At 38.3% G+C, this 26,804-nt stretch overlaps 1 protein-coding gene across 7 annotated transcripts in view; it reads right to left on the reverse strand.

Moving 5' to 3' along the window:
* Positions 1 to 26,804, reverse strand: part of Dclk1 (doublecortin like kinase 1) — a 335,028-nt gene that overhangs the window by 154,987 nt on the left and 153,237 nt on the right. For all 7 annotated transcript variants that reach the window (XR_007108673.1, XM_047552013.1, XM_047552011.1 and 4 more), the window contains exon 4: positions 2,616 to 2,715. Coding sequence is in view for 6 of the 7 variants with exons in the window: in XM_047552013.1 (XP_047407969.1) it covers positions 2,616 to 2,715 (100 nt within the window). In the remaining variant the exon portion in view is untranslated. The remainder of the gene's footprint in view (positions 1 to 2,615; positions 2,716 to 26,804) is intronic.

Raw genomic sequence — 26,804 nt, forward strand, 5'->3', positions numbered from 1 at the left:
GGTTAATTTTGAAAGATAAAATAAAAGTGCTGCCTCTCAGCAAAAGGCCACTTCTTGGTGCCATTAAATCAAGTGCGGCCCTACACAGGGCCGAGAGTATTAATTCTGAAGACGCCTGTACCCCCCGCTGACATGCCTTTGAGGAAGCGGCTATGGAACAGGCCAAATGAAGCATCAATTTGCAAATACCATTTAGCAAGTACAGATAAGCTGGGCTAAATCATGCTCGGAGCACTTAAAAAAAGATTCAAATTTTAATACATTAGCACCAGAACATGCTGTACAAGCAACAGGAAAATTGCAGTTGTCAACGTGTGAATTTAGTTTCAGGGTAAGTTCACCCAAGGAAGTAAAAGCTCAATTTAGACTCTTTTCCTATCCGACTCTCCATCCCCCCTATATCCACGTGTTTCTTCAGAATGGGGGAGGACATGTGACTCAGGAATGTATTTCACACCAAGAAATGATTGGGGCACCTTCACCAGGGAAAGGATGTGGAGCACTCCCCAAAATGGGGTGAAGGAGTCTTTCAGGGAGACAGGTCACAAAAGATGGATGAGAGGGGTGTGTGTGTGTGTGTGTGTGTGTGTGTGTGTGTGTGTGTGTGTTTGCATGCGCACGCACGCACGCACGTGTATAAGTACATGTGCACATGTGCTCACGTGTACATGTCTTTTCTTAATGAGAAAGCAGTTTAAGGATAATTTGCAAGGGATTTTTCTGACAGTTTTTTGGTACTTCTCAGATAGTCTATCTGCCCATCATTGCAGGTGAACAGGAGGAGTAGGCTGTGCCTCCCAAGTTGGGAGCACAATGTCAACTGGGAAAGCTTAGTTGTATGCATGCCCCAGGAGTGGCCCCAGGTCTTCCTGGAGGGCTGAATAGTGACCAGAGGGCCTGGGAACCCATGGCCAACTCTGCTGATTTGAAACTAAGCTGTATTCTAGTTTGCGTTTGACAGTCTGTTTTCTATATCAAAGCAACAAATGGATTTTCATTTCAGAACGCATCTGGTCTCAGACCATTCTATCAGAAGCAGCTATTTTCTTTTAAATTGAAAGTCAAAGCCATTTATTTTCCTCAAAACTGTGCTGTCAGCTCTTCTGCCTGACTGGAAATATTCACTTGTTCTACACGATGACAAAGCTGCCTTATTCTTAAGTAGAGGTAGGAGTGGGGAGACCCCCGTAAGGACACCTTACCTGTGATGTTTTTACCTACATCTTTGCCTCAAAGGGCACGTCTATCAGTTATAAAGATGGAATGTATTTACAGAAGACTTTAGAGGGCAAGAGATGTCAAACTATTCTTCTAGTTAGGATCCATGAACCAAAATAAATTTTTTCAAATGAACACACACACACACACACACACACACACACACACACTTTTATTGGTCATTTGTTTTTGTAATTTTAATAATAATGGAGCAATTATCTTATCCCTCTCAACACACCTTAAGTCATTTTTATATATGAAGCAAGTGTAGCATGTTTACATGCATGTAACTAATAATATATAGCCATGTGCTGCTTAATGATGTGGACATGTTTTGAGAAAAGCATCATTAGGCTATCTAGTTGTTGTGTGAACATCATAGAATGTGCTTATAGAATGGTTATGACATCACTAGGCGATATAATCTTAAGGAACCACCCTTGAATATGTATATGTGATCTGTCATTGATCCAAATGTTGTTATGTGGCCAATGACTGTGCATGCATAAAACATAGATACAACATGTGAACATGCATCTGCAGTGTTAGAGTGAGACCACTACATTACATCACTGATCCCGTACTTCAAGTATTGCCCATCCACTTTGTCAAAAGCTAACTAATATGCTCTTTCAGGATAATGAAGCAAAAAATTCACTATCACTTCAAAAAGTACTTCCAGTTAGACAGAATTTGAATTGTCAATAAGTATGTAAAATTTCCCTAATTAAATATTAGCAAAGATGGGTCTCTTAATTATAATAATGTTACCTGTGAATATATTAAATTTAAGAAATGATCCATAGTACCAAAAAATCATTCTCAAAGTCACCTTTCATATTAATTTCCCCTTTTTCTTGGTTGTCCCTTCTTCTTTACCAATTACAGAGGGTGGCATTTAGTCTATTAATGGAAGGAAGCTTCCTTCCTTTTTTCTTGATGCTAGTGACATATAAATTCCAAAGTTTTACAGGAAAGGGGATACCAAACCATTTTCTCAGGAATTAAAGGAGGCCACATAAAAGCCAAGTTTAGAAATATATTAAATAATTTTATGATCACAAATCCCTCCACTATAAATTTCGAGAACAATATATAATTGAAAATGTAGAAATCCAACCATGGTTTTCTATAAAACATCAACCTAGCTATTAAATGGTTATAAATTAGCCATTAATAATTTATTCTTCTAAATGACTAACCTTTCCAATTATCATTTCATCTGTTTTCTATATTTAAAAAATCAAAGAAATTCAAGATATAGGAAAGACATGCTGGTTGGGGATCTGAAACTGATTTGGTAGCTTTGGAGTTGACATAATCTTGGCCTGGTGCAGCTCATTTTGGAAAGCTGCCTCAAATTTCCCCTGGTTTTGAACTTTTTTTTTTTTCCTTACCACTTTCATCTAGCAAGAAATCATCCTGGTAACGGAACTTCTCCGGTCCACATGCAATAAAAATGTCATCGTCACCAAAAAAGTCCTGAAGGCACATCACCTACAAGAGAAAAGCATGGTACTCAGCGAGGGGTCGCAGAACAGCAATTACAACAATGCATCCCTACAAGCAGACATCTGCATAAAGCCACTTCCCTCCTAATGGAATCAACAGGGCAGCTTCTCCAGAGGAATTTCAAAGGAAGGGCTCAAGCATCTGTTATTAGTAAGAAACATGTTACATTTCAGTTCTGCAGGAAGACGGGATAAGGCAAATAGAACCGGTAACTGTCACATTTATTACTTGATATATCAATAGGCTATGAGGTAAGAGCCCTTTGTTTCCATAATAGAGTGGATGCAAAAACATGTGGAAAGGGAGAACCCCCTTAGACTTCTGAACGCAAAACTTCTTGACAGCAACAAAAGTCAGCATACGGTTTTAGCAACAAATATGTTTTTTAGTAATTGATGCCATTGTATGTGCATGATAATCATTGAAGAAAAATATTGGTGTCATAATATGAACATAAAAATTTCCTGTAGACCCATTCCACCTCTGGTTGAAGGAAAAATGGAACCCTTTACAAAGGGAATAATTGTAAAACTAAGTAATTGCTGAGGTTTAGATATGAAGACTGTCAGGCAACCACCCGAGTTATGCTAAGCACTTCAATTCCCAGACCCTCCAGCTTCTCTCTGTTCTGCAAAAGGAGAGTTTTAAAGCAATCTTGTGGTATTTTTTTTCCCACTGACTCTCCAATAAGAACTTCAAGAATGGTAAGTGTCACTCTGCAAGGAAATGTAGTCAAAATGAATAATTTTCAAGCATACTGCTGTCTGTCTTGGGAAAAGCTAGTCATGTTTTGTTCACAGTATGTGCAATGCCAACACTGAGAACACTGCTGACTTCTGTCTCCTTGCAATTTCCTTTGACCACTTGGACAAATCATAAGGTGGCCAATTGAAGGCACCTAACTCTCTGAAATAGACTTTTGAATAGCATTTTCCCCTTGAGCATCTGAGGACCAGAGACAGAGTCTTCTAGAATAGTAGATGCTTATTATCCACACTTCTCTTGTTTGTCTGCAGTTTCATCTGTGAACACCTCTGGGGTTCTGTATTTTTGCAATTCCTGATGACACTACCCTGACACATCCACATGTGCTGTAAGACACAGAGTAGTAAATCGGGATAACAGCATTATTTGGAGTCCCCAAATGCAATGATGTATGGGTTTCAGGTAGTCTTTCCAAATCACGTCACATTTACAAATAATCATTGAAGATTTAAAAAGAACTTTTCTATAACAGTTTGATAATCAATACTATGCATGAATGAGGTGCACCCACAGTTGCATTTATTCTAAAAGAGCTTGAAGATGCAGGTGGTTTAAGAGGGATGCTGTAATCACTGAAGAAGATGGACCCCAGGGCTTTGAAGATCTGATTTTCCGCTGGTTTAAAAAGAGGCCTAATTCCAAGCCTGTCCTCTGTCACTCTTGTCTCATTCAAACCCTGACCCCACTCATTTTTACCTTTATGATGCCCCAGCTTTCTCTACCAGCATTCATGTCATCCCAACACATCCCATGCAGGCCATTTGTTTTTCTTTCCTTCTTTTCTTTTTTGGTACTAGAGGCTGAATCCAGGGGCACTTAGACACTGAGCTACATCTGCAGCCCCCTGTTCTAAAATTTTGAGACAGGGTCTCCCTAAGTTGCTTAGAGCCTCACTATATTGCTGGGACTGGTCCCAACTTGCGATCCTCCTGCCTCAGCCTCATGAGTCACTGGGATTACAAGAGTGTGCCACCAAGCCAGGCAAGGCCATTTTCCTTCTACATGTATAAATATTTACTGAATGCAGATTCCATGTCAGCAGCACATAGCACTGACATACAAAATGAATAAGACATGGGCTAGGGGTATAGTTCAGTGGTAGAGCACTTACCTAGCATGCACAAGGGCCCAGGATCAATCCCCAGTAAAACAACAACAAAAGACATGATCTCTCCTTCAGACAAAAATGTGAACAATGAACCACAAAGAGCTATATTTCCTACAGTGTGGGTGGTGAACAGGTTTTGTGCAAAGTAGGTTCTAATACCAAGTATCACACACCAGGTTTATCCAACATAAAGAGGTTCCTTTGTTTCTGAACTTGGAAAAACCCTTTAGTGTGCTAATATATACCAGAACTCCAAAGAGGAGATAGAAAAATCCAGCATGTCCCAAACTTATTTGATTCCAGAATTGCTTTCCCACACTGCACCATACAGGCCAGTGTTTACTATTCCCTTTGAACCTATGCTACAGTGAAAAAAGCCACAGTGAAAAAAGAACTCAGGGAACACAAAAGAAAGAACAGTTACCCATGTTCTTCCTAGGCATGTCTCTCTCCAGCAATAAATATTTATTTGCAAATTTGTTCACTCACTCAAACTTTAACGATGGGCCTACTCTGTGCCAGATCCTATACCAACTGTTACAATGACAAATTTCTGAGAGATGAAAATACCGTTTTCTAAGAAAATAATCTTTCCTTTCTGTGTATGCTCACCTTTTGCATTGGAGAACATTAGGTTGCTACCTGAACCAGATTCACCTATGTGTGCATGTTTTATGTTACTGCTAAATGGGAAGATAACTATGATCAAAACTACAACATGTTATAAGCAGGTTGCTGGTCAACTCACATCCATCATTTCACTGATGACCATTTTCCAAGTCTGAAACTTAAAGAACAGAACAAAGATCCATTTTGGACAGTTTAGGCATAATTCTGTTGGCAAGTGCAAAAGGAAACATGATGAACTTTTGATGTTCTTTCCAACGCCAGGATTCCAAGAATATGAAAGGAACACAGTGATTGTTAAGGAAAAGTAACTGTCATCGCTCAGCACAAAAAGGCCAGGGCAATTCATTCCAGTGCCTTATACCTCTCAGGCTTCAGTGGTTGAAATCAAAGAATTTGTTGAACTATCAGAAACTCTGCTGTTTTCTGTGCTTTCTGCTCTGCATCATTTTGCCTTTTTCCTGCTCACAACTTCCCACCCGAAATGATGGGTAAGGTCAGTAGTTGAAATTCAAACATAAAACAGCTCCTGGAGAGAAGACTTGGTGAAAGAGTCGAGGGCAAAGGAGACTGAGACACAAGATTACAATACAGATGGATTTAGGATCACTGATGTGAGTCAATTTATTCATGCTCTCATGCTTGATCATTGATCTAGAGGTAGCTGTAATGGCTTCCATCTAGCAAAAGGAGTAACAGGAAGATTTATTACCCTTTTCTCTAAGCAACTACACTTCAAGAATCTTCCTTGAGGCACTCGTGTACATTCTGATATCAAGGGATTATAAAAAGTAGAGAAATGTAAAACCTGCATTTTGCATAATAACCTGACTTTATATATCTATATAGTGTTAATCCTTTTAAAATTTGATGTGCTCAAAATTCAGCGTGGTTAGCGGCTTAAAAAATGAGTTCCATTTTTGGGTGGAAAACATGCTTCTTGTGACAAGGGGATAGTGACAGTTGGCCTCTTCTGCCATGAAATCTCTATTCAGTGGATATAAGATGTTGGAAGTACTCGTCAAGATCAGATACAGAGCAGAAGCAAAGGTTGAGACACCAAGTTTGAGAAGAGGTATGTCCAGTGTATGAAGAGCACCCTTCCACACTCCTTCTGCCCCTTTCCCCCAGGTCTGGTATTGCCAACGCTCCTCTACCCTGTTGCCCCACTATGGTCATGGGTTGTGCTCCTGCAACATTTATGAAACCCAAGCTTTCCTGACCCTCCATCTCTTTATCCAGAGTTCATCCTCCTGCTTCTGGACTTTGGCATTTCCCTCTTGTGGATTTTCTCATCCCACTTTCTTCCTTTCCAACTCATTCCCTCTAATTCTGTGAGTCTACTCAGTCTACTCTTCCTTAGTAAATTTTCACAATCACTCTCCATAGCTCAGGCTTACCGTCATCAAATTCAAATTCGTTTTGACCTTGGCATTCCAGGTGCCTCAAAATCTGGCTCCCACCTATCTTTCATGCTTCCAGTTTTTAAGAAGTAACATAGGGGCTGGGGAGATAGCTCAGTCGGTAGAGTGCTTGCCTTGTAAGCATAAGGCCTTGGGTTCGATCCCCAGCACCCAAAAAAAAAAAAAAAAAAAAAAAAAAAAAAAAAAAAAAAAAAAAAGAAGTAACATAGTACCTGATGTGTACTAAGCACTTGTTGGGTGGATGGATGGAAGAATGGATGGGTGGATGGATGGATGGATGGACAGACGGATCGACAGGCTATGCTCTAAAGTGAACCACTTTCTAATTTGTCTGCTTTACTTTTTCTTCTGTAAATAAGGACTTATTCTGTCCTGCTTGTGTAGGATTTTTTATATGAAAAAGTTTTCACTGTTTTGCATCCATTCCTACTGACTCTTCACTATTTAAATCTCTCCTATGGGAGTGATTCCCTCCTCTGGGAGTGCCTCTCCATCCACTCCAGGCCAAAGGGACACATCCCTGCTCCGAAGCTCTAGTCATCATTCAATGCATGTTCATTGCCAGTCACTGTGCTGAGCCTTGAGACTACAACTGTCCTTAGGCTTTACCTTTTCCTTTTCAGTTCATGTGTCTACACACTTATCATTTCAAGAATTCCTAAGATACTGTTGTGAATCAGTAACTTCAGCAGAGGGCAACTTGCATTATCTTCCAGTGATTTTGTCAAAGGCCTAGAATCAGATGGTTTGAATTCCACCTCTTTGCTCTGGTGTCATCTATGACTTGAAAGTCAGGAAACTCCAAACAGCTGTCTTGAGTCCTGCTTCTAAAACCCTAAAGCCAGTCCAGGCAGAGGCTGGGTCTCCTGCTGGGTGGTCTTCTTTAACAGTACAAAGATGTCTGCCCTGGTGCTATTCCCCAAGAGTACAGCACTGTTGACAAGGACAGGATTCTGAGTTAACCCAGATCTGCCACTTTGATGTTAATCTCTTTCTTTGTGCCTCAGTTTATCATATCAATTGTTTTAAGGATGAGATGAATTAAGACTATGAATAAGATGTGAATGAGGTCTCAGTATGTTCTAGTTATTTTAATTTTATTTATTAATTTGGTACCAGGGATTGAACCCAGGGGTGCTTAACCACTGACACATATTACCAGCTCTTCTTTTATTTTTTATTTTGAGATAGGGTCTCCCTAAGTTGCTTAGGGCCTCGCTAAATTGCTGAGGCTGGTCTGGAACTTACAATCTTCCTGCCTTAGCCTCCCAAGTTGCTAAGGTTACAGGCACATGCCACCACACCTGGCTAGCTATTTTAATTAGCCAAATATAGTTTTACTTCAAAATAAGTACAAACCATATGTATACCTAATATAAATAAATAAATAAATAGTATGCAGCTCCAGGACAATATTCCAATAGGCTTCTTTTTAAAGTAGATTTGTACAAAATGTAGGAAATGGATGCCTCTGATGGCTTTGGGAACAAGGATTCTACCAGTATTATTATTTTGATGAAAAGCACACTTTGAATTAACATCATGGAATTGGTGCAAAGTTTGTAGTAGTCACTAACACAAAGGTGAGGTATGATCCATCCAGCCTATGATTTCCATTAGGCTTCCCTGGATAATGCTGCAAAAACTCATTTGCAAGTATGTTCATGTGATATCACAGGTATAGTTCTGTGAATCATTGTCTTAACTCAGAATCTCTTGGAGTCTGCCATCAACTGTGAGATCTGTGGGAATCAGAGATTTGCACTCCTCTGAGAAAACAATTCTCTGTTGAATTGTCTTACACTAGAAAAGAAAGCGTAGGTATATCATATGCAATTCATAAAAGAGGTAATCTATTTATGGCACACAGTACTTAATATTCTATTAATTTTTGCTTCTCACTTAGTGCTTTGGTTATTGTGTAGAAATCTAACTCCAAAGGAAAAAAAAATTTCATTTATTGTATCAGAATTTATTTCTATTGGTGCTTAGGTAATGGCAAAGCTACAGTATCTCGAAAGCCATAGCTGATTAAAATTACCAGATGTGTTGGAAAGAGCCCTTTAATGAACATTAGGTTGCCTGAGTTCTGAGCTTACAGTTGCCATAATTGTAGAAACTTGGATGAGTTAATTAAATTCTCTGGTCTTATCATTTTCTTATGTTTTTATGGATTCTTATATGTTGTAACAGTAATTAAATGATAAAAACATAAAGAAAAGATGAAAACTGTCTTTTTGGTGTGAACAGGTCTCTATGTATCACTACATTTAATCCTCAACCTACGTTATTATATTTACTGCTTTCCATTATGAAGGAGGCAGATCATATTTGAGAATAGTTAGAAGACTGCTATAGTTTGGATCTTATGTGTCCCTTACTCAAAGGTGTGGTAAAGGATTGGTCCCCACATGGCATGACAGGGAGGTAATGGAACCACTAAAAGCTAAGGCCTAGTGGGAGGTCTTCAGGCCACTGGGAGTGTGTCCTGGAAGGGGAAAGTGGGACCATGGTCTCTTCCTCTTTCTCTCTTTGACTTTTCAAAGAGGTGAGCAAGTTTGTTCCATGATGTGCTCCTGTTGCCAAATTTGCCTTGCCACAGGCTCAAAAGCAATGGGGCCAACCAAGCCTGAACTGAAACTTCCAGAATTTGAACTAAAATAACCTTTTTTTCTTCCTAAGTTGATTATCTCAGGTTTGGAAAGCAAACACAACGGTATTAGTATTCACATTCTACAAATAAAAAAGGTTAGCGAGGTTAAGCAGATCAGTAGGAATTTGAAATCAGGTCAGTTAGAATTCAAATTCAGACTGTCAACTACCAAGTTGCAGGGGAAAGTCTACTCAAATGCATAGAAAAATGTACTCTGATGACTGCATATTTGAAATTTTAGGTGACAAACCATTACATTGAACAGTTACCACATATATGGTACATTAGTAGTATAATAAAGTATCTAATAAAAACATCTGCTTTTTTTTTTAAAGGAAGTTTGAATTAGAACTTGAATTAGGAAACATCTACCTTTTCCTAACTATGTGAAATCCGGAATTCATATCTTTTTCATTAAGTCGTCATTATACACCCTGTCACAGGAGACTAAGCAGCATACAGGGGAATCAAACACTGCAGACAAACATGGACTTCCTCCCTTCTGAGCTTCCGGTATGAGTTGCTCTGCAAAGGCAGAGATTCAAACAAAGGCAATAAAAGCATCTGCTATTTACACATTTCCAAAGCAAGACCGTGGAATCCATTCTTCCCTCACTGGAATGAGATCTCCATGGTGATGCCGACTTCAGCAAGCCCTGCCAGTTTCTTAGCCGGGTCTTGCAATGATATTTTCTTTACAAGAGCGCCCTCTACAAGCCGAACAGGGGATAGCTCTGCAGCCAGGGCCGCATTTGTTTGAGGCCAGGGAAGTCATTGTGTTTTGATGAGGTGTTTCTCCTTGCGTGAGAGATTCTAAAACATTTTACTGTTATCCGTTTAATATATTTTAAGTTACAAATCTCTGCAAAAATAAAATCCAAGTAATTCAATAAATTCCACTGATTGGAATAACAATGCGGCATATCCTTCCTGTTTTAATTTTCCTCAAAAATGTTTATTTATAATTTCTCAGTCTTCTTGGTACCAGTTAAAGATAGTAGGCTTATATGTTCTGTCTTCACATTTTAACAAAATGCTCCTTATGAAAAACTAATGTTTATGCCTCTGTAAAAAATATAATAATAATCTAGTCACCTTGGTGCCAAAATCAACAACCATGTTCTTTCTGTGTAATTTGTAATGTGACCATTATAATTAGCTTTCAGTTTCAATCTGGCACATACAGCCCCCCTCATTCTGCCAAAACTGAATTGAGAGAATGTTTCTCTTCCAATTTCATTCCACACTTGGCTTCTTTTATCCTCTTAGCACTGACTGTTCTTATGCCACGTGATAGTATTGTGAATTTTCCTTTGGTCTATAATCATGTAATTTCATATGTTATTAGTTTTTGAATATGTCTACAATTTGTTTAACAGCTAAATATTGGAAATATTAGTGTTATTTTAATAAAAAATGCATTCTCCATAATTTTTTCACGTTATTCATTTTATTTCTTTGTCAATATACTTAGGGAAGTTATAATTAATTTTACAATAGTTCCTTTGGCTAGAAATTTGTGATTTAAAAAGTGCCTCAGAGAAACTCTCATTCTTGATCAGAGATGCAGTCATCATCTTGGTCATCATCTGAGAGGGAAGTGTAAATATCCTCAAACTACTCTTTACAAGTTGTAAAGCATGATTAAGACACTGTCCTGCAAAAACAGGTAACACTTTTCAAGTTCAGAATTGACTAGGTGATAACACTGGAAAAACAGGCTCCTGCTTGAAGTTATAAAGGAAAACTTTCTCCTTTGAAAGGCTAACAATTTCATTTGCTGGGTCAATCAGAGAAAAACAATATGGAAATAAAAAGACATTCATTCTCTGGCTGTGTTCTGAGCTGCTATTTAAATGGACATTGGCTAGATCTGATGATGTCCTATCATCTGACCAAGGAGCATGGCCTTTTTGCGTGGGTCACATTTTTCACAGACTCTGACATACCTAAAAGGCCAGCAACCAATTTCAAATGATTGATCTTTCATTGTTTATCCAGACAGTTCCTGACTTATGATGATTTGACTGACAACTTTTTGACCTTATGATGGTATGACAACCATTCTCATCTAGGAGAAACCACACTCTAATGCCTACTAACCATACATTAATGGTGAGTACACAATCGTTCTGTTTTTCTCTGATATAGTGCTCCATAAACTGCATGAGGTATTCAGCACTTCATTACAGAATAGGCTTTGTATTTGCTGAGTCTGCCCAAACACAGGCCAGAGTGAATGTTCTAAATACATTTAAGGTAGACTAGGCTAAGCTATGATGCTCGGCAGGTTAGGTGGATTCAGTACAGTTTTGAGTTACAATATTGTCAACTTAGGAAGGGCTTCTGGGATGCAACCTCATTGTTAATCAAGGGGCATCTGTACTAACATTTCTCTTTTTAATGTGCATCCTCCTCCTTTTGGGCTGCTACAACAGAATGCCATAGACCAGGTGGTTTATTAAAAAAGAAGAAGGAGAAGGAGAAGGAAGGAAGGAAGAAGGAAGAAGGAAGCAAGGAAAAAGGAAGAATGAAGGAGGAGAAGAAGAAGAACATATTTCTCACAGTTCTGGAAGTTTGAAGTCCAAGATCAAAGCACCAACAGATCTGGTGCCTAAGGTTGGCTCACTCTCTTACAGACAGTTGCCTTTCATCTATGAGACATAGTGGAATGGGTGAGGCACTTCTCTGGGCCCTCATATAAGGGCCTGAATCCCATTCATGAAGGTTCTGCTTTCATGACCTAATCACCCCCTAAAGGTCCCATCTCCTAATACCATCACCATGGTGGTTAGGGTTTCAGCAAATGCTTTTGGGAGGGGGGACAAAAGTATCAGACCCATAGTGTTATGTCTGTGTAAATGACCCTTTAGTAAGGAGTAATAACCAGGTCCTTGATTCTGTTACCTAATAGATATGTGACCTTGGGCAGGTATTTAACATTTTCAAGTTTCAGTTTCCTCATATTTAAAATGGAGTTACTAATATTTGCCTTGTAGTGTTCCAGAAGGATTCAATAATAGAACATGTGTAAAGTACTCAGTGCTATGCTGGGTTTACAGCATCCCAAGGATATGGAGCTACTACTACTAGTACTGGTTGTAGTAAAGCACAGTAGGTAGGACTCTGTGTTGGGCACCATTCTGGGTGATTTGTGGCTCTCATTTAAGAACAGAATACTAAAAACCCTTGTGATATCTGGGGAAGAGGTATGGAGAATAGTTTACTTCAAAGACTTCCAATACTGGTCTTTTGCCAAGTTCCTGGTACATCAGTTCTATTACAGTTAGATTTCTCTTAAGAAATCCTTTGGTATTATCTGCTATATCCTTCAACTAGCTTATTCTAACAGCTACTCTTTCACTTAAGTAATTAAATCATAGTCCAAGAAAATGGAATCTGTTACATCGTAACCTCCTTGAAGAGGGCACAAGTAAACTCTAATCAGAACTCAGAAGCAACCCTTGTTAATTACCATAGGGTGGGCATTCAGGATTAAGGGTAGCCAAGCCCAAGAACTGGCTTATCTGAACACTCTGATTGAATTCATTATTTTCAGGCCTAGAAAAAGAATTAAGACTCACATGCTATTGCTGAGATCCATGCAAGTTGGTAGCTGAGATGGTGGCAGTTTCTAATTAGGTGGGAAACTCTGATTATGATAATTGGATTAGAAGAAATGAAACTATGAAGAGATCCATGAAGCTACTGAATATAGAACCTTTGGAACAGAGGGAGAAGTAAGTCTTTTAGAAATGTGACAGTGACAGTTAATGACTGGTTGTCTGTTTAATGTTTGGAAAGCAAATCTGGGCATAATGATACCCTCAGAGAACTCTGAGAAATGCTTCCAGCTCCCATGGCCAATGCCAAGAGGTGTTCTGGGCCCATTACAGGAGTCACAACCCCAGGACCTACCAGGCTAGGCAGGGAATATAGATGAGTGAAGTCTGAGCAACAGCCCACCTTGGTGACTGTGGCAAACTGGATAAATGGCAGTCCAAAGGCAACAGAACCAGCACAGTGTTCCCATGTGGCTTTCAAAAAAAAAATTAACTAAGAGACTTGTTTTAAAATTCAACATCCCTTAGTTAAAAAAAAAAAAAATCTACAGTACTACATACAACCATACAAAATGCTCCTCTGACTAGATTCAGTCTAGACAAATTTTTATCTATGTACATCCACCTAAAACTTTGAAAATACCTCCACCTTAAAAGAAAAAAGATTTTCAAAAGTTTATTTTTTAAATAAATGTTAGTTTTATGTATTTGCATTAGGGTGGTCACCATTTGTAATCACCAAGGTAAAGGATAAAGAGATGATGCTCGGAGTTGTTCCTATTAGATGTTCGTAAGCTTGGAAGACATCATTAGTGGGACAGGTTTAGGGCGAAAAGACTCAGAGCAAAGAAGAGGAGTCACTAATAAGCAGGTGGAATGTGCTCAGCAAGGGTCTTGGCAGGAGGGTGGAGTTACATAGGTCAGGCTTCAAACCCAGAGAACCAAACCCAACCCACAAAATCTATGTAAAGCAATGCCCTCAAGTAGAATGTTAATGGGTCAGAAGTTAGAAGTGTATTTGAAAAAACTAGTTGCTCTCTTAATTTGTTGACCCTTAGTCAATATGTGCACAAAGTTTCTCTCCTGGGGTTTTAGAAGAAGCCCCGGGCCAGTACTCAGGTTTATGACATGCCAGCCTAAAAGAAAGACATGATACATGTTACCTGATTCCTCACAAGAACCCCATGGCAAATTTTAATTTGAATATTTTTTATAAGAAAATCATAATCCAGAGTATAGGTATATATTTGGAAGATTAAAAACATAAAGATGAATTGCTTTGCCTTATATGTCCTTGTGTACTGGCTTGTGACTTGAGAGTACATAAAATAATATTCTCAAAGCCATAGGAGTATGCTTCTGCCAGGAATATTTATAAGTGTTGCTTGACATTAAACTATGGAGTTAGTTGCTTTAAATATTTCTGTTTCTATTTCTAATCTACATGTCTGCATAGATAACGTGACATTAAAAGATATTTTTTATACAATTCAAATTAGTCTTCTCAAGAGAGTGATATTTTGCAAATGACAATCCAATAAAGCTGACATTTCCCAAAGGATTGTTGGCAGTACCATCACCATCACCACCATCAGTACCACCACCATCACATCATCACCACCACCATCACTACCACCACTACCACTATTACCACCATCACCACCACTATTATCACCATCACCCTTATCATCATCATAATTACCACCATTACCACCATTAACACCACTGCCGCCATCACAATCATCACCCCCGGACCACTGCATCATCACCACCACCACACAACAATCATCATCATCACCACTACCATTATCATCATCGACTATCACCATTACCATCTCAATCCTGATGGGAGCCCACTAAAATTTTGGAGCACTGTTTTTTTGTTCTTTCTTCTTCTTTTTTTTTAAAAATGCACTCAAGACAGAATCTCTTTGTCTCTTATGTATTCTATGCAGCATATTAGCCAGTGTTCTGTTCACTGGGTGCTTAATCATTTCTAATTGATAATAATTATCACTATAGTATTCAGTACAAATGCATCCTAAAATTATTTTAGGAATAAAATTATATTTTTCACCCAAGCTCAAATGCAGTTAGTAAAGATGTATACATGACTTTGAAAATATTATTAGAGAAAAATACGGATTCTTCCAAAAATATATTTGAGAGCCAGTCAGCTTTTAAAATTGCAGATGAAAATATCTCTGGAATTGTTTGAATGACAATGTTATTATTGCACAACTGTTTTAAGATCTAAGCATAGCTGATGAAATATTGAAAGATAGATGGTAAAATAAAAAATACATAGTCCAATATAAAGGTCTGATTTCAAGACATTATGTTTTAACAAATGCTGATGGGTATACAACTATGAATATGTACTTGAGACATCCTTACTCAATGGTCTTTTAAAAATTATATATGGTGATTGAAGTATCTTAGTCTATTATTTTTCCTCCTCCTCCTCCTCCTTGTTTATCTTCATCCTATTGTGTGATTATTAGAGTTTCTGTAATTCTTTTGTTAAACTGAATGTAAGAGTTGAGTGAATAAAACAGCTGGTTGCCATCTCCCCACAATGCATGGACTGTAGTATAAAGCATCATGAGAAAGACCGACAGAGGCCTGGCAGTGGAGTGGCATAATAAAGCACAGTCAACAGGGCAATCAATGACCCCTAATACAGGTAGACAATAGGAAACTCATAGGGACTATGCTAAACTTGAACACCCCTCCACCCATCTAAACTGGGCAGCTTGACATTTGTCCTGCAGGAAAGGAGGTCAAATTGATTAATTTTCTCAGAGAAAATGAAATCAGTTTTTTATTTGAAAGCCTCTGATGTTTAAAAGTTAGCAAAAGATTTATTTTTATAAAAAGTCATTGTACACAATGTCCTGGAGTCAACCCCTGGGCAGGCAGTTTCCTATCTCTAGGGAGAATTCCACACTCATTAGTTGTGGGTAATGTGCACAGGGACCAGTCCCCACAGCTGAGCCAAAAGTCTTAAGGTAGACTACTTGACTTCCCAACACATTCCAACTCCTGGAATTTCCAAAGGAAGGATAGGACAGAGTTAAGCCCATGAAAAAAATCAACATGGCAGATTTTTTATATGTATGTATGCATGTGCATGTGTGTTTGGGTTCAACTGCATGTGCTTACACTGGTGTCCTGGGAGAGGGGTGAATTTGTCAATTGAGATTGTTTTCTATATCCTTCCCCTAGGCCGAATTGTCATGCCTTTCTCTTCCTGAGAGACAAAGAAGTGTGGCGAATCTGTAACAGGAAATTTCAGAGAAAATATTAACAGTTCAGCAGAGATGAAAAAAAAAAGTTAGACCCCTTCAATAAAACTCAGAATTATAATCCAATTCCTTCTCCTATCCCTGAAGCCACCCTCTGGCCACAAGGGCTAATCATGGTTTCAAAACTGTCAGCTTTGTCTCAAAAGTGAAAAGGCTCTCTTTAAAATCAGTCATCCTTTTAGCCACATTTTCTCTGCCCAAATGTGAAAATAACCACAAGAACCATTAAAAACTATTTGAGATGTTAGTTCTAGTTAGAAGGAAGCAGAGTATATAAACTCAGTCATCTGGAGAAACAGCTTTGGGGCCTAAGACATCAAACTGAGAGAATAAAACTCAAAACAAAAGGATAAAAATCAAGGCTTTACACAAATAATTTTTAATGTTTGGTTTCCATTTATTGGGTTTCTCACAAGTCAGGAGTAAGTTGACACGATTTTTCTTTCCTTCTACAAACTGATGGCCTTCCCTTACAATATCGTGAGAGATTCTGAATATCCCTCCTGGTCCAATCCATTTTTATAAGGCACATGGCCCTAGCCCAGGGAGATGCTATTGATGTTTGGATGAGAACATGCTCACATTTGCATATTTTCATGTTCTAATTCACATTAAACAAAGCATCAGTATTGACTAGCATATCAGTAATGGCTTTGAGAGTAGGCTCTGGAGTCAGGAACTCTGGTTCAATTTCATGGATGGGTAATGTGGGTCACCTACTCAGTGTTTGGAAACTCCCATTTCTTACAGAAAGAATGAAGATAATCTTGTACCTACCATCTAGGATGGTAGAAAGATTCAATGAGATAGTTCATGGGCTGGTTTCAGGCATGATACAAGGGTTCAGGAAGAGGCGAATAACAGCACACAGCCCTCACATTAATGCTGATGGAGCATAAACTTCCAAGATGACTCTTGGAAGAGCTGATGATCATGGATGAGGAGGCAAAATAAATCAGCAGTTTTCCAGTTGGTCTTTCCCTTGTACTACTTCAATAGAGAAAATTACTCTGTCTTACAGCTGTCAGAATTGAGACAACTGCAAGAGACTGGAACTGCAGTCAGCGCTAACTGAAGCACATGGAAATAATGTTCTCTTTTCCCCTATACATTACCCATTTTTTTCTTTTGAATGTGAAGAACACAGTGCAATAACTGAATTAATACAAGCTATCTCCTTACATCCCCTGAAAATCATAGTCTTTTCAAGTGCTTGACAAGTAGGCGACTGAACACTCCCTCCAGGCTGAAACATTTGTCCACGCCAATCATAACTTCCTTGATGACAAAGGAAAATGAGATCCAAGCATGAACTGCCACAATGAACAGCAATTTAGAGCCTTGAAACCATAAAAAAAGGCATAACCATTCAACGTAAATCTCCAATTTGAGGTTTTCTCCTTGTTTGTCATTTAGACAAACTTCAGTGGTTCATTCACATGTTTTAAGTCTGACTCTAATATTAAGTCTCATCAGATATGAATGCGGTTAATTTCCATACGTAATAGTCATGGTTATAAATGCGTTTAAACAAAATCATCATGATAATTTAATTTCTAAAGTAATTAAGCCATAAACTTCTATTTTGCATTACTGTAATGTTATATTGCCCTATGGTGTCCAAACACATGAACTGCTGGCAAAAGCTCTTGAATTCAAGAAATGACATGAAATTTGGGGTGCACAACTCAACACACAGCAACACCCTCCCCTATGCTGTGTGTTGAACTGTGCACCCCACATTTCGTATGTTGAAGCACTAATCCCTGTCACTAAGAATATGGTCTCATTTGGAAATAGGCTCATTTTAGATGCAATTAAATGAGATTACACTAGAATTGGGTGGGCCCCTAATCCCATATGACTGGTGGCTTTATGAAAAGGGGAAATTTGGATACAGCTATGCACGGAGGAAGAATGCCAGGTGAAAACGAGAGCAGAGATCAGAGCCATCTTTCTCTAAGACAAGGAACACCAGAAATGACCAGCAAACACCAGAAGCCAGAGGACAGGCATGCCAATGTCAGCCTTCAGAAGGTACCTTGACCTCAGAGCACTGGCTTCCATAAATGTGAGGTCGTTTATTTCTGTTGTTTAAGCCACCCAGTGTGTGTACTTTGTCACATAGGAGTCTTACCAAACTGATCTGGGTGTGTATTTCTCAAGCACACAAAAGTATAGAAAAGCATATTTTTCCTACAAAACACTCATCACATTTTGACTAGAAGGATAAGACTGAATGTTCAAAATCTAGCCGATTATTAAACCAAAACCCAGAGATTTTTGGTAACATCGGCTGTTAATGGTTTCACTTTTCCATTGACCTTAATCCTTAATGAGGTCTAGGAGTTTTAATGACAAACTCTAAAGCCGAGGACACTCTCTTAAAACTTTGTGTAAGTTCTGCTAAACGAAAGAAAGGCAAACACAGGGTTTTTTTTTTTTTTATCCATTATACATTTATGATAGCTATCATTTATGCCACAATAAATGATTCTTGATTAGATGGTTCTTGATTGGATGAGGCCTGTTTGTAAGACCCTAGATTATCCAAACTCTTATTTTCTCTTTTTGTTCATTGTTAGTTGTTTTGCATTCTACATGCAGATTAGTGAATTAAGAACAGGAAGCCTTTATGGAACACCCTCTTGGCTTAGGGAGTCCTGATAATGTCCCAGAATGAGCTAATAATAGGGTTCTAGGACTGTGGCAAATCAGTTAAACTGGGTTCTTCTAATTTGACTCAGCAAACCACTCAGGGTGCTGTCCTAATGTGTCTGAGTGCCAATTTTGTCTTTTTGAGATGAGAGTTCACGGAAGAGGGGCAATGCCTCCTGTGGCTCTTGTTTCATGATTTATAAAGGAACACACCCAAAGGGAAATCTGTGGTACAAATGTTTATTGCAAGCCTATTAGGTCCAAGGAACTATATAGAAAATGCAGCTTGATCACTACATTAAAGAACTTCTATGGTGAGGAATGATGAAAATATAACTAATTCTACATTATGGGAGGTCTTCTTATTGAATGTCTGGTAGGACAGAGGACCAATATGAAGTTTTATTTAGCCATGTTTTGTGAACATGAAGACTGGAATTGTTAAGAATTGATTTTACACTGAGAGATTAAAGGTTATTACTAAATTTTTTGCATATTGTAGTCAGTAATAACTTAGAACTACAGTGTTGTAGTTGTTTCTAGAAACTTATTCTAGAAATAAGCAAATTATTACCACAGTAGCAAAATAGTTTAGGAAAAACTTTTTTTAAATTTTTAGATAAAAAAAATACTTTTAGAGCAAGGAAAAATACTTAAAGTATTACTACATTATAAAGTTAAACTTAAGGAAGATCATTCTTTTTCAGATTAAAAAATACTTTTAAAAATGCAGTTAAATCCTCTCATATTAAATAAGAAGATAATTGGAATTAATCATGAATTATTACAGCCCATTTTCTCCACAGAATTCTGGAAACAAATTAAATTTAGAAGATAAGGAGGTGTTTAAAATTGCAGAACTAAAGACATTCAAGAGGAATATTCTGTGAAGTGCCAGGATTTGAGAATTTATAATGTGGGGTTGTAAGGGGGAAAAAGAAATACTCTCATTAACAATGAAACTCTAAAAATTACAGGAGCCAGCATTTTATAAAAGAGAAAATGAACATGCAAATTGCATGAATGCATGATTTCAGAATTCACACCAAGTGCCAACAGGCTTAAAAACCCCCATCCTCCCTTCCTTTTGGCAGTCTCACTAGTACCCAAGTTTCTGCCTTTGTGATGCCATTAAATCAGTTAACCAAATTACACAAGGTATGAGGCCGGAAATATGTATTTGCATCTCATAAATTCAAGTCTTTGCAAATGATCTACAAGAACATACTTTTTATTTTTGCTTGCATCCAAGTTTTCCTACATATGAAAAAAACTTAAGCATGTAAAAGAAACATTCTTGGAAGCTATGACTTCCAAGAGTTTCATAAACTAAGATGCACGGGCCCAATCTGGTCCTGTTGCCATTTTTATACATATACAGTCTATGAAGTAAGAATGGTTTTTACATTTTAAAATGACTGAAAAAATTTCAAAATAAGAATTATATTTTTCATCAGGTGAAAATTATAGGGAAATCAAATTTCAGTGTCCATGAACACAACCCCACTCCTTTATTTATGTATCATCTATAGCAATATCTGAAATAAATGTCAGGTTCAAGTATGATGTTATATCTCAGTACCCTCTGGGGATTGGTTTCAAGTCCAACTAAAAATTGGATTAAAAGTTCTGCAGATGCTCAAGTCCAATACATAAAATGATGTAGTACTCAATCCAACTGAATGCTTCACTCACATCTGGATGACTCATAATACCTAGTATTTTGTAGTTTCCATGTAAATAGCTGTAGTACATTGTTTAAGGAATAATGACAAGAAAAAAGCCTATACATGTTCAGGACAGTTGCAATCCTTTTTTGCTCCCCAAATATTTTCCGTGTTTGGTTAAATCTGCAGATGTGGAGTCAGTGGATACAGGAGGGCCCATTGTAATTCCAGCAGAGACGAACAAAGGCTAAAATATTTTCTATCTGACCCTTTTCAGGGAAAGTTTGCCAATCCCTGGCTTACCTCATAATTTAAGTTACTTTGACACAAAACCAGCAAGTTGCTGTCATACCCTAGAAGACACGGTTCTGGGATCAGTTTTCTGGGATCTTTCTCCACCTAACAGTCTTTTTTTTTTTTTTTTTTAACATTTAACATAATTTTATTCACGCTTGCCTTGGGATGAGGACTAGATCATTCAGTAAAAACATATAGTAAAAACAAAAAATGTCTTACCATGTATAACTTTTAAACTACAATAATGATGTACCTTAATTACTTCCATGCACACAAGTCTAACATTACAGTATTTTTAAAAAAATAAAGACAATTAAGACTTCTAGGAGCATTTTATAATAAAGCAATTCCTAATTTTTCTTTGTAGACAGATCAAGCACCTCCAAAATACAAATTTCTGTACACAGTGAGTACTTTACTTAAAATGAATATTTTAAGTAAATTAAGTACATGGAAAGCCTTAGGATAAGCTGGTATTATATATTCCACTAAGAAAGCAACAAACCATAGCATCAAATGGAAAAAGTGTAGTTGGAAACAAAATTTTAAAACTAAGTTAATTTTATAATTAAATATAGAGAATATACTGATTTGCTAAAATAAAAAAGATGTGATGTATTAACACTTCACCATAAAGAATGAATACCAGAACATTTAAAAACAGTGAGTCTTAATAGTTTAAATAAATGCTGGCTAAATAAAGTGCATATTGTGAAGCACTATGGTTGGTATATGTTTTGCCACACACTTTTGTTACCTAGAGGTAGATAACACATGTGTACCAAATTTGGCATTCATTTTCAGTTGTTGCTGGTATCATGTGTTTTAAGAAATGTGTTCAGTATGAAAAACTGGAACATACTAATGAATGAAAAATGTTTTTGGAAAAAAAATAGATATTTTCATGCAATTATGTACAGTCTCACTGTGTAAATTTCAAGGCAAGATTTTTGTTTCCTGTAAAACAGATCATTGTTCTACGAAAGAATGTTTTTCACTCATCTTAGTGCATTTCTTTTGTCTCTGAACACAGCACAGGCACTTCATGAACGCTTCAAACATGATGCTAATGAGTTTTGTAAGGTGCACAGAGCCATCTTTCAGAGTTAAAGGAATGTTGCTGTCTATGCCAATAAATTGCTGCTCTGTTCTGACCAGTAAGCCAGGCTAGCATGCTCGGATCATCTGTACACATGTGACTACTGAATGCAAAGGAGCAGCTCCTCTGATTTTTTGACTCACATTTAAGTTAATTAAAACAAGCATCTGGAGGTTGTGTGCTGTGTACACATGGCCCTTACTCCCTCTGATGCCAACATGCTCTTTCTTAGCCAAATTTCATTCACTTGGTTGCTAGTGGTGTTTCCACATTTGAAAATATTTACCTCTTTAGGGATCTCAGCTTACCAGTTGCTGTGCAAAAGCACAGAAGGAAATTCCTGTTCATGCAAAACTTGAAATGTCCTCCCATGGAGGAAAATTCATTAGAAAGCAGTAAGGAATAGTTAAGAACCTACACTGATGGCCCTCCTCTTCCTGGAGGGTAGGTAGTAGCCTTTGAGAATTAATCCATACTGAGTCCCTGTTTCCAGGTCACCTTCCACTCTGAGGTTGCATTCTTCTCTCTTTCTCTTTACACTGTTTTCTTTTGTGCTGTACCCAACCTTAGAAATACTGTTAGAGTCAAATAGAATGAAGAATGACCAAAAGATTCTAGATCAAGAACACAAGAAACTGTAAGAGATTTGACATTTTCATCCCAGAGAGAGGAAGGCCACTGAGGGGATTCATAGAAGATTGAAACAATTATTATTGGAGTTAAGGAAAGGGTAAGAAATAGAGAACTCAAGGTGAAAGGAGAATTTAAAAAACAAACACAAGAAACATGAAGAACTTTCAGAAAATATAATTGGCTTAAAAACTGAAATGGGTTGCCACCCATTAGGATGCTTATATTAAAAAATGAAAAAGTAAAGGAAGAAAATATTGAGTGTTGATGAGGATATAGAAAAATTGGAACTCTTCTGTGCTGTTTGTGAGAATGATAAATGGTACGACCACTATGGAAAATAGTATGCCAATTCCTCAAAATATTAATCACAGAATTACCATGATCCTACAATTCCACTTCTGGGTATATACCCCAAATAATTAAAGGCAAGGCCTTGAACAGACATTTGCATATTCATGTTAATAGCAGCATTACTTGCAAAAGCCAAAAGATGGAAGCAGATGTCCCTTGATGGATGAGGGATAAACAATGTGGTATACTAGACAACAGAATAGTATCCAACATTAAAAAGAAGGAAATGCCAATAGATGCAATGGCATGGATGAACCTTTGGGCGTTATGTTGAACGAACAAGGCAGTCACACAGGACAGATATCATGTGGTTTCCCTATGTGAAGTACTCAGAGTAGTCAAATTCACAGGGACAGAAAGCAGAAGAGTCGTTGCCAGGGGCTGGAGTAGAGGGGACTGGGAAGTTGTTTGATGGGCACAGAGTTTCAGCTAGAGAAGATGAAAACGCTCTGGAGATGGATGGGGGTGCCTGATGCACAATATTGAGAATGCACTTAACGCCACAGAACTGCACACTTAGGACTAGTTAAAGTGGTAAAAATTTATGTTATGTATATTTTACTACAATTAAAAATAAAAACTAAAATTGGTTTCCAAGGAAACATTGATACACCCATCTTGCCAGACAAAACTGTGTCATATCCTGGTGGGAAAGCAGGAATTCAGCAATATATACATGAGCTGTGAAGGTTTCGTTGAGCCAGGCATAGTGGTATATGCCCATAATCCTAGCTACCTGGGAGACTGAGGCAGGAGGATCACAAGTTTGAGACCAGTCTGGGCAACTCAGACCCTGACTCAAAATAAAATTTTAAAAAATGGGTTAGGGATGTGGCTCAGTAGTACAGCATTTGACCAGCATGAGCAAGGTCCTTGGATCGATTCTCAGTATGACAAAAAAAAAAAAAAAAAAAGTTTCTTCAATTTATTTATTCATTAGAAAAAGAAAAAAAGGGGGAAATTTTGTTTAAGATGGTAGATGTAAAAGTGTGACTAACTTGCCCTGATTTTCCCAGGAGAGTGGGATGTTACCCAGCTGAAGCACTGTGTCTGGACCCTGGACCTGTGTCTGCCTGGCCCATGTGCTACTCCAGGGTTCCCCAGACTCTCCTCAGACACTGAGAGCCAGGAAGGCAGGTGGAAACTGATTGGGAGCATCCACCCAAGCATGATGCTCTCCACCCACCACATCCCCTCAACTCTCAGGACCTCTGAAGGAAGACACTATTAGGCTAAGGGCAGATTTCACAGTGACATCTTCCCAGGCAGCAGGGTAAAGGTAGGACAGTCTGGAAAGAGGTGAGAGGGCACTCCTTGGTCAGGCGCTGACTCTGGACACTCAAGTTCTGCCTTCCAGTCTGCTCCACATGAGCTCCCCAGGCCCAGGAAGTTGTGGAAATGTTCCAATCTCAGATATTCTTGGAGGTACCCTGAGCAATGTCAATGTCTATGCACTCTGTTACAAAGTCACCATTGCTTCCTGGCCCTGGAGTCAGCTCTTCAACAAGCTGGCCAGGGGATTTCTGGGCATGAAAGACAACCAACCACTGCTTTGAGGTTTGGGCCTTGTTATGCATGGAGGTCACAAAAGTAGCCCCCACAGAAAAAGCCACTGACCCTGGAGTCTTCTTGGGGTTTTGTATAAAGTGGGTCACTGTCAGTCAACTGGGAGCTTCTAGAATGTTGAACATAAGCTTCAGATGCACTTTGGGACAGGATTGTCCTATCCTTACCCTATGCTGTTCCCCATACTATTCATTAACTCTCTCTCTCTCTCTCTCTCTCTCTCTCCCTCCCTCCCTCCCTCCCTCCCTTTCTCTCTCCCTCATTTCATAATTTTTGAATTGCATTGTTTCATTTCATTTTTATCCAGGCTACATTGTATTTCAGTCCTGCCATCAGAGACCCATAAAAGGCAAAATTTAGTGTGCACACTCTTAACCCTATAATCTATAGATTTATTTTAAACTCATTAAGACAAATAAATAATCTGAATGGTTTTTTCCAAGTATAATCTCTAACAAATAAAACCCAAACTCTATCCACACAGTGTCTTGGAAGTTTGTTAAATCTTACCACTTCTGGTGTGGTGTGGGCCTGGGCTAAGGGTAACTTGGCATAAGGCTCTCTATTCACAGAGAGATGACAATCATCTCACAAAAAAAAAAGCAAGTCTGGAAAATGAGGGAAACAGATGCTTATGGCTTCAACAGATCTAGATGATGTAACTGGAACAAATACCAAACCATATTAAACTTGGATGATAGTATAAAATGTTGTAAGTTGAGGACAATAAAACTCCAAAGAGTATATAAAACTTTGACCTCAAAATCAATTCCGGAGCTACAGTTAATGTGAAGGAATTAGTCCTCATAAGAAAACCATATAACATAGATGTTGAGGTTAAAATACACACACACACACACACAGTAAGGTATATGAAACATTTTCATTTAAATCTCAAAATCAAAAACACCCTTTCTTTTAAGCCATCAGACAATAAATTTAATAAATACTTCCTATGGTTAACTTGGAGGTGCCCCTCTGGTTAAGAAAAGGTCAATTTTAAAGAAAAGATGTAGGTACAAAGTTCAAGGAAGAAGGATCTGTGAGGGACTTATAACCCTTAGCTCTCTGCAGAGAGCACCTTCACCCACCTCTTCATCCAGCAGAATTTCCATTTGCTTCCCTTTCCTGAACACCCATTGAGGCTGCCCCTGTTTGCAATGACTTGCCTACAGTATTTGGCAGAAAGTCAAATTAGCATGAACAGCTTGCACACTGAAAATACAACAGCATTCCATTGTGGCCCACATGACTTTTGGATAGAATTTCTCTTAAAGCCAGTTATATAAGGTTGTAGCTGAAATTTTTCTTTCACAAAGGTGGGTTGCAAGTTCAGGTATAGCCATGCTGTTTCTGATTTGCAACTAATTCCTCCAATCTTACTGGATTATAGATCCTACTTTCTAAGAGAAAACAAATATGAAAGAGCAAAACAAAAGTAAAAATGTCACCTCACCCAGATCAAGTGTAGAGGACATCTCTACTAATATCTACCTTTCTCTTCACATGGCAGAAGAATTTTTCCTGAGGATTGTTACCAAACTTCCCAAACCCTGCTCCTCTCCCACTCACATCCTAACCAATCACCAGCCAAGAAAAACAAGATACTCCACAGTTAAAAAGAAACAAAACCTCTTGTGTAAGATTCTCTGGGTCTGGCATAAAAATGCTACAAGTTAGAAGATGTTAGAAAACAGGGAAATTACCACACTAAGAGCAAGTGCACTGTGCCTCAGGATGTTCACTTCTCTTGCACTATAAGGAGCACAAGTTTGGAGCCAACAGCTGGGACACATCATGTGAAGTGTTTGAAGTCATGATTCTACAGGTGGAATGTGGATTGAATGGTAGACCCCCAAAAAGACATGAACAAGTCCTAACCACTGGTACTGTAGACATGACTTTATTTGGAAATAACTAAAGATTGTGAGGTGACATTGTTATGAATTAATTGAGCTGACTCTAAAGTCAGTGTCCAGGGACATACAAGAAGACAGAAGAGAAAGCAATGTATAGATGGAGGCAGAGACTGGAGAGAAGTTGCTATGGCCACAGCCAAGAAACTCCTGAGCCAAAGAGGGACTCACCCCTGGAGACTTTGGAGGACACAAAATCCTACTAATACCTTGATTTTGGATTTTGGCCTCCAGAACTGTGGAGAACACACTTCTGTTGTTTTGAGTCAAGTTTGTGGTCCAATTATGGCCACCCTAGGAAATTCATCCAAGGTGCTGACCTGGATGAACAAAACCAGTGGCAACCCAGTTGTCTCCCATGGTCTGAATGTTGGTGTCTCCCCCAAATTCCTATGTTGAATCTTACCCACAACATGATACTGTTAAGATGTGGGACCTT

This window comes from Sciurus carolinensis, chromosome 5 (assembly GCF_902686445.1).
Source record: "Sciurus carolinensis chromosome 5, mSciCar1.2, whole genome shotgun sequence".
Lineage (NCBI taxonomy): Eukaryota > Metazoa > Chordata > Mammalia > Rodentia > Sciuridae > Sciurus > Sciurus carolinensis.